This window comes from Pteropus medius, unplaced genomic scaffold (assembly GCF_902729225.1).
Source record: "Pteropus medius unplaced genomic scaffold, Ma_sr-lr_union100, whole genome shotgun sequence".
Classification (NCBI taxonomy): Eukaryota; Metazoa; Chordata; class Mammalia; order Chiroptera; family Pteropodidae; genus Pteropus; species Pteropus medius.
Genome location: NW_024355205.1, coordinates 33544604 through 33556576, shown reverse-complemented (window position 1 = coordinate 33556576; position 11973 = coordinate 33544604). Strand labels below are relative to the sequence as shown.

The 11973-nt window shown below is 46.9% G+C and overlaps 1 protein-coding gene across 1 annotated transcript; it reads right to left on the bottom strand.

The window, feature by feature from the left end:
• Window positions 1-4974: 4974 nt before the first annotated feature.
• On the bottom strand, window positions 4975-10704 carry LOC120598622 (carbonyl reductase [NADPH] 3). Its single transcript, XM_039857543.1, has 3 exons — window positions 10257-10704; window positions 8742-8849; window positions 4975-5465 (listed from the first exon to the last, which is right to left on the bottom strand). Exons 1-3 carry the CDS (start codon window positions 10543-10545, stop codon window positions 5029-5031), a joined length of 834 nt encoding a protein of 277 aa, XP_039713477.1. The 5' UTR covers window positions 10546-10704; the 3' UTR covers window positions 4975-5028.
• Window positions 10705-11973: the final 1269 nt, after the last annotated feature.

Here is an 11973-nt window from a genome sequence, read left to right as displayed (position 1 = left end):
AGGGAGGGTCCTCGGTACGTGGGGCAGAATCGAGGGCGTATCCTCTACGCTTGGGGCGGGGCCTGAGGCGTTACCCCAGTTATGGAAGGGGCCGGAAGGTGAGTCCTCAGCGTGACCTGACGGTTCCTGCGCGTAAGCTGCGGAGCGCGGGGCTCCCACCCCAAGTCTCCCACATCTTCCGGGCCCCCGGTGGGCGTCGCTCTTAGGTGCGACAACTAGCTCCCTGCCTTACCGTGGGACTGCTCCCAGAAAGCCTCGCACAGGTGGGCGGGGTGGCCTTCCCCCTCTCCTGGGCTCCCCACCGACACACCCTAAGAAGGGGGACATCGGTCAATGGATCAGTCACTCTGAAGAGGGGCTTTGGAGTTACAAACAGGACAACCGGGGAGCTCAAGAAAGGTGGGGCCCATGGCACCTGGCTCACTCAGTCCTTTCCATCGGGACCACATCCAAACCCTCGGGGAGGAGGCGGGCTGCAGGAGGCTCGGGGACCCTGGTTAAGGTGCCTTGTCCGCAGGCCGCACCTTTTAGACCATCGGCATCAGAACGGATGAGGGAATTAAAGCCTGAAATGAACTTCGTTAAGTACACTCTGGCTCAGAAAGGAGACCTCACGCCAATTATAAAAAGCATTAATATTTGCAGATATTCGCTTCCTCTTCATGAGCCTTAAGGCCTGGACAATTCAGACCTACCGAACCTGGCTCGATGGCTGCGGGGGTGAGAGGCACCTTGAATGACGGGAGTCGGGCGGAATTCACCTGAGCATCCTGACTGCAGCAGCTGAGGCTCCCAGCCAACCAAAGCAATGCCACCTGTTGATTGAGGTGGTAATTTCTGTAGTGGCCTCTAACCATTTAAGCGCTGAAGGTCCCTTAAGAATTATCGTTTAGTCCGAGGCTCCTGAGTCAAGGTAGTCGTGAAAGAGTTTCCGGGGTAGGGTAGGAGTGGGAGGTCCATGAACACTTTAAAACTGTACAGAACATTTTGTGTGTATGTATGTTTCTGGAGAAAGGATATATAGTTTGTGTCTGATTCCCAAGGGGATCTACCACCTTCGCCAGATCACGAAGAATATTTTAATAGTTTGGGATGCTGGGTCTGTGGCCTAGCCATCTTCATTTCCATTTGGCATACACCAAGTGCCCCAGATAGAAATCCTCTAATGGTCAGTTTGGGGAATGGTCTTAAAGTGCAAGCAGAGGAAAATTAAAAAATTGAGCACTTAGCAAGAAAAAAGATTAATTTCATGAAAATTGATTTCCTAATGAAGATATAATAAACTCTTTTTACAAAAAGAGTTGACACATGGTGAATTTTTTCCTAGGTGTCTCAAATCCTAGCCACACTCCACATTGCACTGAACTAATAAGCAATGAAAGAACTGCTTATACTCACTGCTGACAGAGAAAACCAGTCTATTTTCGTCAAAACCACCAGGTACAACTTTGCCCTAAGACATTTATATAAAATAATATACATGCCTTGTATTAATGTTACCTATCTCTAAAGAACTTTAGGTATGCGGGAGGTTAATTTAAATTAACTTTCACAAATTTAAGTAGTAGTTATATTCGGATTTTCGACTATGGGAGGTTTGTGCTCCAACCCCCATGTTGTTCAAAGGTCAACTGTATTGTAAACTCTTAAAAGAACAACTCCATTTATAACCAGGATTGCCAGTGAATGTATAGCATTAAGATTTGAAAGTTTATTCCTACAAGAAATCTGTTTTCTTGGGTCATGTCTTATCACACTTAAAAGTCTTCTTAGCTATGTTCATCTGTTTAAGACATGTAAATAAAGGTTTCTTGCATAATAATAAACTCATTAGGGCATTTCAGATTTACTGTAAATCAGAACTGTAATTCTTACTTCTTCTGATCATAAAGAAGGCATTATAAATCAGAGGTGACTACTTTCTCTGGCTCGGGCTGGCCCACCTCTTCAAGAGATTGTCCAGGTAAACACATTCTGACTTTCTCTGTGCAGATATTGATGACCTTCTAAGCCTGTCTCTTCTCTAAACTCAATTCTACTCCGCCCGCATAGATTGATACCCTGCATAGTTCTGTATTTGGTGCTGTGCCCACTTGCAGTTGACTTACAGTAACAGGTAAACTTACCAGTTACTGTCAGGTTAACAGGATTGTTATTATCACCTGTTTTATCTCCACACTTCATCACTCTTCAGCTTCTTGGTGTGTCACAATCCCCGTTGCAGTTCAGTAGGTGAGGGAGAAGTCCAAGGGCAGGTCTAAAGCTGATACTGTGTATGAGTTTACCACTCATCTGTCAACCCAGAAAAGTGTGCCACAGAGAAGCTGATGTGGACGGGACCACTGGTTCCATCTGGTGCCTAAAAGACACGTTGTGTGAGATAATCCATTCAAATTTGCCGATTTTAAATCATATTTCATTTATCTACTTTATGGAAAAGTTCATAAGGGCTAATTTGGGCATCTAATAACCACATGGCTTACAAATCACCTAGATTCAAGGTATCACCTCCCTTAATTTTTACTCCAAGGGGGTTGCCCATGGTCTCTAGACTTGTAATAGTGAAGCTGGATGTGACAAACACTCGGCGCCAAGAAAAGCCAGGGAACTCTGTGGCCAGACAGTCCTGGATACGATCCTGGCTCTTGGCTCTTAGCTGTGTGATGTGTAGTCCTGTCCCCCAAGTTACTCCACCTCTCCAAACATTTGTTTCTTCATTTGGAAAATGACATCGACACCTACCTCAAAGGACTGATGTGAGAATTATGGAAAACAAGGTTGGGAAAGTATTAAGCATGACATTTGGCCTCATATGCCATGGGTTCTCGATTCATGATATTTTTTTCTTTTTTTCCTTCTGCTTCCAAATCTAATTGTTTTTTTTTTTTCACTACCGTATACCATGAAACATTTTAGTGCACTTTTATTAGACTCCCTTTGGTTGCAAGAAACAACAACCCAGTTCAAACTAGCTTAAGAAAAATCTTCTAAGGATGCAGAGGTACCTCGGAGCATCTTTTAGAACCAGGGATCTCAGGAATGGTCTGGGGCCAGGGAAGAAATGCCACCCTGGTGAGGGGGCTGTCTCTTTGGGCTACTCTACCTGCTTCTTTTGAGACTCCGTTGCTTCCTTCTCTGGCTATGCCTGGCTCCCTTTGCTCCTTAGACCACACGAGATGGGCGCGGGGCCGCTCACAGTAACAGCTCTGAGCTTCCCCTGCTCCAGTCCAGCTGCTCCTGGTCTTTAGAGGAAAGGCCTAGAGCTGGAGCAGTCAACTGAGGCTAGCAGGACAAAGTCACCTCATGGCTGCTGCAGCAGCGAATGTGGGGAAGAAGCAGCGGGGAGGGGGCCAGGAGATGATTCTTGAGAAGAGAATTGGATGGGCAGACCATCCAATGAGGGCCCCCTAGGGCCTTTCCGTACAAATGAGAAATGCCGTTTAGATGAGCAGTTTACAATTAAGGGTCTTCCTAAGCAGGCTACGTGCTGATCCAAAAATGTCAAGTAAGATTTGGCTAGAGACAAAAGAGGGAGAAGAAAAAGAATTGGCCTGTTTACTTGTGCATTTCCTGTCTGTGATTCCATCTGGCAGAGCCTGAAAGTGCTTGCTTCACAGGTCCCCGTGTTTCCGCCCATCGCTGGCAGGACTCTGAAAGCTGGCTGCACAGCGATTCAGAAAATTTGTCTAAAGCCATTAAAGTGGTTTTAAAGCCAGACAAGAAGTCACCGAAATGTCTTAGAAGCTATGGTCAGAGACAAATATAAGAGCATGCTGGATTTACTCAGGCAATATAGAGATGGCCGAAGGAAGTAAAATGCAGGCTGGTTGGGATTCAGACTTCCCTCTACCCAAAGCGAATGAAAACACGAGGTGAGGTTTGAGCTAAACTGGCATTTCCCCATGCTGCCGTTGTAAGTTGAAGAGACAAGAAAAATAAATACTTGGCACCCTGTGAAAGACCAGAAATGACAGTCACCTATGTAGTCACGTCCCCCAAGTAAATGAAACCTGGAGCATTTCTATACGGATTCCCAAAAGGGAAAAAGCATTATCCCTCATTTGTGCAATGCCATTGTCAGGAGATGTGACCTTTGGTCGTAATCGAGTGACAGCGCTGCTGTTTCTCGCCATGAACGGCCCATCATAAACCTGGTAATTGTGTGGTTTCTTTCCTCTGGCTTTTGTCTGCTGTGCACCTGTTGTATATCTGCTCTGGCTGAGGTCTTGACTGCATTGCAAACTTTCTTCACAGGTACATTTCTTCTCTTTCGCGAGATCCTTCGGTCTCCAGTCTTTTTTATACATCGGCGTATAGCAGAGCAAAGAGATGGTCTAGACACAGTTGCCCAGGTGTGAACAAGATGAAAGATGTGGCAGGGCAACCTTGCAAACGATCTGGGAAGAATACAGAATGCAAAACCGAAAAGAAAAACCATTATGGAAGAAGTCACATCTCAGCAAAGAGACGTTCCTCCCAAGCCCTTTGAGCCACATAGATTATGTCATAGGTATAAGAACCAATTAAAATGTACTCAAGTATAATAAAACAGTATGAGATACAAAGCAGGGTTGCAAAGCTAAGGAACCAGAGGCTAAATCATTATCCTTACAGAGTTGACAAGCTAGAAACAGCAAAGAACAGCTGGGAAATGGCTGAGACCACAGCATAGCCCTGACACCTCTCACCAGACCAGTGCTTCTCAAAGTGCTGTCCCAGCACCAGCAGCACCTGGGAAGTTGTTGGAAATGCACATTCCTGGGCCCCAACTCTGGGCAGTGGCCTAACACGCCCGCCAGGTGGCCCTGATGCCCTCTAACCCTTGAGGGCAGGACTGTGTTCTCCCTCTCAGGCTGAAGAGTCTGGGCATAGCAAAACCACACAGCTCTGTTCCAGAACTAGACAGCTTCTCACTGGGAGATCCTAATTGTTTCTCCTGAAGGACAAGAAACAGATCAGACTACAACACCGGAATTCGTTCATTCCTTCCACTAACATTTATTCATCATTAAGCACCAAAGAAGACATTCACCAGTTTTGAACGACTTTGTCATAGACTAGCTGGCCCTGAGGCTCAGTGGCATCTGGCGGCAGGAGGGCCAAGTAGACAGGGGTCTCAGCCCCTTCCTCCACAGTCCTGGAGCCGTAGTCGCCAGCCATGTCCGTCTTCACCGCCCCTGGGCAGCATGCATTCAGTAGAATCCTGTCGGCTTTTCTCTTCCCATCCAGACGTCGGGCCAGAATTCTCGATAAGACCGTGACCCCCAATTTGGACACCCCATAAGCCGAGTTGGGCCAGCCTTCCCTCTCATGCACTTCATTTTTTGTGTCCTCCACAAACTTTTTCATGAGGTCCACCAGGTCCTCCTCTGTGAGTGTCTCATTTCGGAATTTCTCCTGCAGATCTTCACTGCAGTTTTCAAGAGCTTTTGAACCCAGTAGACTACTGACGTTCACCACTCTGCCTGAAACAGAATAATAAACAATATGGAAGCATGTCACAAATAAGCAGTCGTTGACTGACTATCCAAACGTGATGGAGTCATGGTGCACGTTTAATCGTTGATTGAAGAACATGACTTTAGAAGGTACCCGTGGAGTGTGACATTTCAGGTGAGGAGGTCTATAATGGAATCACCAGGAAGTTGATGGGTACTTTCACACCTGGAGTGGGTTGATTCTCCACCCTGGTTTTGATTTTTCTTACTTTTTAAGCAAGAAACTCATTTAATGAATACTAATTATTTAATGAGTTAGTAGTCGTACTAACAATGATTCACAGCTACTAAAGAGACACACCTACTAATGAGGTAGCTACTTATAAACACAAACATGCAGGCCAAAATTATAAAACGATTTGAACTGTCGGTGGGAATCCAAAAATCAGTAAACACATGAATTTACACGTTTCATTCAACATCAAAAAAACATCAATTTAGGGATTCTTTTCTTACATATTATTTTGAATCCACACCCTTTGCATCCAATGGGATAACTGGATTTTATTTTCTTTTCTGAGTGGCATTCACCACAGGTACACATTTGTGAGGAGGTGATTTGCACATTCTACTGCATATCCTATGGGCCCTGTGTGAGGTCTCCTCACTCTGTCCCTGCACAAGAACACCTCACTAAACCCCCAAGTACCTAAGACTCTTCAGTATCGTCTTTCCTTTCTTCCTTCCTTCCTTCCTTCCTTCCTTCCTTCCTTCCTTCCTTCCTTCCTTCCTTCCTTCCTACCTTCCTTCCTTCCTTCCTTCTCTCTCTGATAATACATATGTCCTTCCCAATTTTAACTTTTATTTGAAACCTACAGAGAAGTTGCAAGAATAGGTCAATAAGCATTCCTATACCTTTCACCTAAGTGCACCGATTCTTAACATTTTGCCACATTTGCTTTCTCTCGGTCTCTAAGTTATAAACCTTCATCTTAAATGTACACGTGTGCACGTGCGTGTGTGTGTGTGTGTGTGTGTGTGTGTGTAAGCATTCCCTTACCTAACCACAGTGATCATACTCAAGACATTTGTCATGGTACATACAACACTATTACCTAAAGGATAGTCCATATTCAAATGTCCCCAGTTGTCTCAAAAATCTTCCTTTATAGGTTGTTTGTTTTCATACCAGGTGAGATCGTGGGATTGCATTTAGTCGTCATATCTCTTTAGCCTGTTCTAATCTAGAGTAGATGACCTTTTTGAAGACTGTATGCCATTATTTTGCAGTATTTTCCCCAACTTGGTTCGGCTTGATTTTCTCGTGATTAGATCCACTTCAACATTTCGGGGGGGACCACACCCACAACGTTGTGTTCTTTGTTACTTTCTAAACAGTTTTGTTCTCAATCTCTTGGTTGCTACAAGGAATTAAATGTAAAAGGAGAAGGAATATAGAAAAAAAATTACAGGAGCTACCCTACACCTTCGATGGAAATAAAAGATTTCCTGAAAGGAAGAAGTGTCCTCGTTGAGGTGGTGTGACCTCACTGGTCCGGAAGGACCCCTCCAACCCCACCCCTTAGAAAGAGTGGGCAAGCAGCACCTCCTAGTGGTGAGACAGCTGATTAACCTATTTACTCAGAATCAAAGGAACAAGCTGAATTTCAAACTTTCTTTAAAGTGATATTGTAAACCTAAAAAAAGAGTGGCTTTTAAATTAGAGCAAAAGCGACTCCCTACAAATCAAGGCACAATGATGCTCAGCGTTTTGTCCTCCAAGTAAATGCGAGGTTTTTGGAAAAGTCACAAATATTCTCGATGTGTTGTAAAGAGATTTTTGCTTTGGGAAACACTGTTACAGGATGAATTGAAGACAGTGATTCAGCTGTTCTGGGTTGAACCCTGAGCCCCAACCCCCAGAGCCTTCTTTTATCTTTCAAAATGCTTGGTCAAGGGGTGAAGTCAGGAAATCCGGCTACCGCTTCCAGTTCCATTACTACCTGGCTTTGTGCACTTCTCTGGGCCTCAATTTCCTTCTCTGTAAAGTGCAGGTATAGAAATGTAAGGTTTCTTTAACACCTTGCAGCTTTCAAATTCTATGATTCTAAAATCCACAGGAAGCAGACTTCCTGGTACCCGGTAAAAAGACAACCCTACAATGAAATACTATGCAGCTGTAAAAAAGAATAAGAAAGCTTTCTGTCCTGATCTGGAAAGAGCCCCAGATAGAGTAAATGAAGAAAACAAGGTGGCAAACATATTTTATGTTCCTTTATGTAAAAAAAAAAAAAAAAAAAGGAGCAAAAACTATGCATTTAGATCTGCTTAAATCTGCGTTTATAGGTCTGTCCGTTGGCCCTGGGCACTCATCAATTGTATGAACATAGACCCAAGGTTTCCTTCAGCCAGTACCTGAAACTCTACCTTTGAGTTTTCCACTAGGAAACCAATACAGAAAATTACCTGCGGAGGCTGGAGATAGAAACTGGGCAAGTTGGGTGGGGGGTAGCTGGAGTACAGGTGCGAATCTTACCACGCATCGTTTTAGATATTTGAGATTTTTGTACTAGAGATCATCTTTACTCGAAATGTTAAATTAAAAAAAGCACGTCGCCAACAAGAACAACAGAGCCGTTCTTCCTAAGAATCACAGTTGACTTCTTGGGAAAGAGAAGCCTCAGGGAAGCAAGGCTGCTCTCCCGCCTTCCCAGAATAGTTGTAATTTACTTAGGATTCTTTGTCGATGACGGTGTCCATTTACTGACCCCTCTCCATTGTATGCCCAGCACCCAGAATATTCCCTGGGTTACAGTAGGCATGAAAAAGTAATAAAAGGTATTTGCTGAATCCTTGGGAGCGTGGGCAAGATATTTCCTACTAAAGAAAATTTTCTTTGGGGTGTTCTCAATCAGCTTTACAAAGTTTGGTACACGAGGAATGGAATACAGGGAAAGTTTAGAACAGTCACTATCTCCAGACCCCCAGGTGAGCTGGGTGTGGCCCCGCCACCTTGGGGAGCTGGGGGACTCACTGAGGTTGCAAAAGGCAAGGTGCCACTTGTGACTTGCAACACCCTATCGTTCTAGGATTGAGTTCACGACATGGGGCCCAAGAACACTGCCATATGTCACACATCTCTTTTAAAGCTAAAATGTTCGGGCGAGGAGCCAGATATAATACTATGAAAAAATAAATAATACAGTTTCTATTTTTCCCCCCTATGGAGAAATAGTATCCCTGATCTCCACGGGACGGTCCCACGGCTCACTCCTTGTTGACAGACGTACACACTGAACTCACCATGAGGTTTTATTATGGGCAGTAACTCGGTGCAAACATTTCTCGTGCCAAAAAAGTTTGTCTTCAGTGTCATCTCAGCTTGAATGTCAAAGGGTGTTGGGTCATCGACTTGCAAAAAGAAAAGAAAACAAAGACAGTCAAGCATTTCCCTCTGAAATTCAGGACAATGGGATCTTTAAAAACAAGCTAACTTTACAGGTTTAAAACCACTGGGTTGGTGGTTCCCGTGTATCTGAATCACCTGCTAGACCTGTTAAAACACGGCTTTCTGGGTGGCACCCACAGAATTCGGCGTGAGATGGTCCAGGGTGGAGCTACAGCTCCTGGTCTGCTAGTCTGTGAGCCATTCTTGGAGAAATGGCTTTGATCACTGCTTCTCAGACTTGGACGGACACAGGGGGCACCTGGGGATTCTATTAAAATGTAGATTCAAATTGAGCAGGTGTAGGGCGAGGCCTGAAGTTCTGTGATTCCAGGGGTGCGCGTGCCGCTGGTCCAATGCCCGCACGCTGAGGGGCAAGGTTTCCAGCGCACGGCAGTGTTCCCCCACCCGTCGTCCAGAAAGCGGGCTATTTACTCACCAATTTCTCAGCCATTGGCCCCAGGGGGTGTCTGCCGTCTCCCACCCGCCTTCCCCAAAAGCCCGCAGACTGAGTTGCAGGTGCGGGCGCACCGCGATGGTGAGTACCCAAGGCCAAGGGCGTGAAGATTTATTTCACAGTAGTTCATTTGACTCTGTTCTGCCTCTGGGTTCCTCTTCCCCACGACGTCGTAAGTGACGCTGGCCTGTTTATTTCTTTCTACCAGCAGCACATGGCAGCTCAGTAACTTTCCTAATCGAGTAGTAGAATAAATAATCTTGATTTCCGCCCCCCACCCCAAGTAGCAGTGATGCTACTTAAAACCACACTTCTATGTTTGATAATAAACATAAGTTCCCAGGGGGAGGGAACAGGCTCGCTTCCTTTTTGCTGGAGCCTATGAAAGCTCTCCATTAAACAAAGTCTGGAGTCCACTGACGTGCGAGTGCGCGCTCGTCGTGTCTCAGCAATTCATTTCCTGTCCAGGGCAGACGCCTCCTGGCATCTCTCAATGCGCCCTTTCAAGGAAAGCGAAAGCCCAAAGTGAGCTTGGAGACCCTTCGCAGAGAAAACGTTTCTTGCATTAGACAGAAAGCTGATGAGCTTAGCAGGGCGCGGCCCCCTCCCAGGGGGCCGGTTCACTGGCGGACCGCAGCGGCTGACCCGTCCGGGAGGGCCCGGGGCTGCACGCGGGCCCGCGCAGGGCGGAGGGCAGGCGGGCGGGGCGCGCTGCGCCGGTCTCCCGGGACCGCCTGGCGCTGAGCGAACAGCTGCAGTGACTCCGCGGGAACCGCCGCAGGAAGCGAGAGCCGCGGGCATCCGGAGGGGCGCGCGCTGCCCTTCGCGATCACTCAAGTGGGTGCGGGGGTGGGGCGAATGCGCTCGCTGCCCCGCACCGGGGGAGCGCCCAGAGACCTCCCACTCCCGCACCTACACTTGAAGGCGATGCCGGCGTTGTTGACCAGCACGTTGAGTCCCCCGTACTCCTTGCGCAGAAAGTCGCGCAGGGCGCGGATGCTCTGCAGGTCGTCGATGTCCAGCTGGTGGAAGCGCGGGCTCAGGCCCTCGGCCTGCAGCTGCTGCACGGCCGCCTGGCCCCGCGCCGCGTCCCGCGCTGTGAGCACCACGTCCCCGGAGAACTGCCGGCACAGGTCCCGCGCGATGCCAAAGCCGATGCCCTTGTTGGCGCCGGTCACCAGCGCCACGCGGCTGCAGGACGACATGGGTGCGTGGGGCGCGCAAGGCACTTGAGCGGAGAGCGGAGGGACCACGCGGGGCGCCCGCTTCAGAGAGCCGGCCACGATCAGAGAAGCCGCACAGAGTCCTGGGGTCCAGTGCTGCGACTTAAGGGAAAGAGGCTCCCGGGCCTTGGTCCCTCCCTCCAAGGAGGGGCCTTCATCTCCTGGAGGTTTAGTAACGCCCCACTCCCGGGTCCGCCCCATCCCCAAGCCGCATCCTCTTCAGATCCTTCTCTGAGCCAAAAGCGGGGTCCGCTGGGTGGAGCCGTTCTCCCAGAACCAAACCGGACGGTGATGGATCGATCGGGTCTAGAGATTCATGGCAGTTGGATTGAAGAAACAATTTTAGGAGAACCCCAAAGGAGAAAAATCAAGTGCTGAGTAATTTTCGTGAGCCCATCATCTCCTGTAGAACGAGAATGTTTGCTTTTTCCTTAAAATGCAACGAAATTTTTTAGACACGGTAACTGCTGCTGAGGACATAGATCCCCTTTCTCTCTTAGAGAAATTCTAGGGATAATTAGAGCAAAAAGGTCCTATGGGTAGATTTACAGGTGTGCGTAGGGTACCGCGGTTTGTGTGATTCCCAGTGCGCCCCCCAGTGGGAGAGAATGTTTATGAAGCTCTGACCGTGTACCAAGCCTCTTACTGGAATGTTTTTATTTGATCCTTGCGTAACTCCTAGGGATGCTAAGTGTCTGCGTTTTAGCCTTGTTCAAGGTGATACATTTATTTTTTTCTCTCCCAGTGAAATCTGTGCACCCACAAAGTTCAACTGAAAAGGAATTCCAAAAGGTGTGTCAAGGTGTGGGTGGGCGATTGGAACTCTCCCACCTAGCTTCTTTAGTATAATGTGAGTGTGGTTGATCTGAGGGTGTTCGATGGGTGATTTGTAGGTTTATGGAGAGCTTCCATCTTCCTATGACTCAGCTTTTCCCAAGCAGAACTGGCTAAGCTGCTATGCCTCTGTCACATTGACTCCACCTTCTCTGTCAACAGGTGAGTCAGGAAGGTGGGCATCTGCTGTGTGTGGTCCCCTACTGTGCCTCAACCAACATTTCTTTCCTCCCCTACATTATTTGGAACTCTATTTTAAATAAATAGAGCTATTCAGGTTTTCTGTTTCTTCTGGACTGAGCTTAATTCATATTTTTCGGAAAATTAGTACATTTCATCTAAGTTGTTGACTCTGTTGTTATGAAGTTGTTCATAATATGCCCTTATTAATCCCTTTAATATTGGTAGTGATGCCACCTCTCTCATTCCTCATATTGGTAATTGTGTTTCATATTTTTTCTCATCCTCTGTCTCGCTAGAGGTTTATCGATTTTATTGATTTTTGTCGAGGAAGCAGCTTTTGGTTTTATTGATATTTTTCCCTTTCTGGTTATGTTATATTTCTGTTCTAATCTG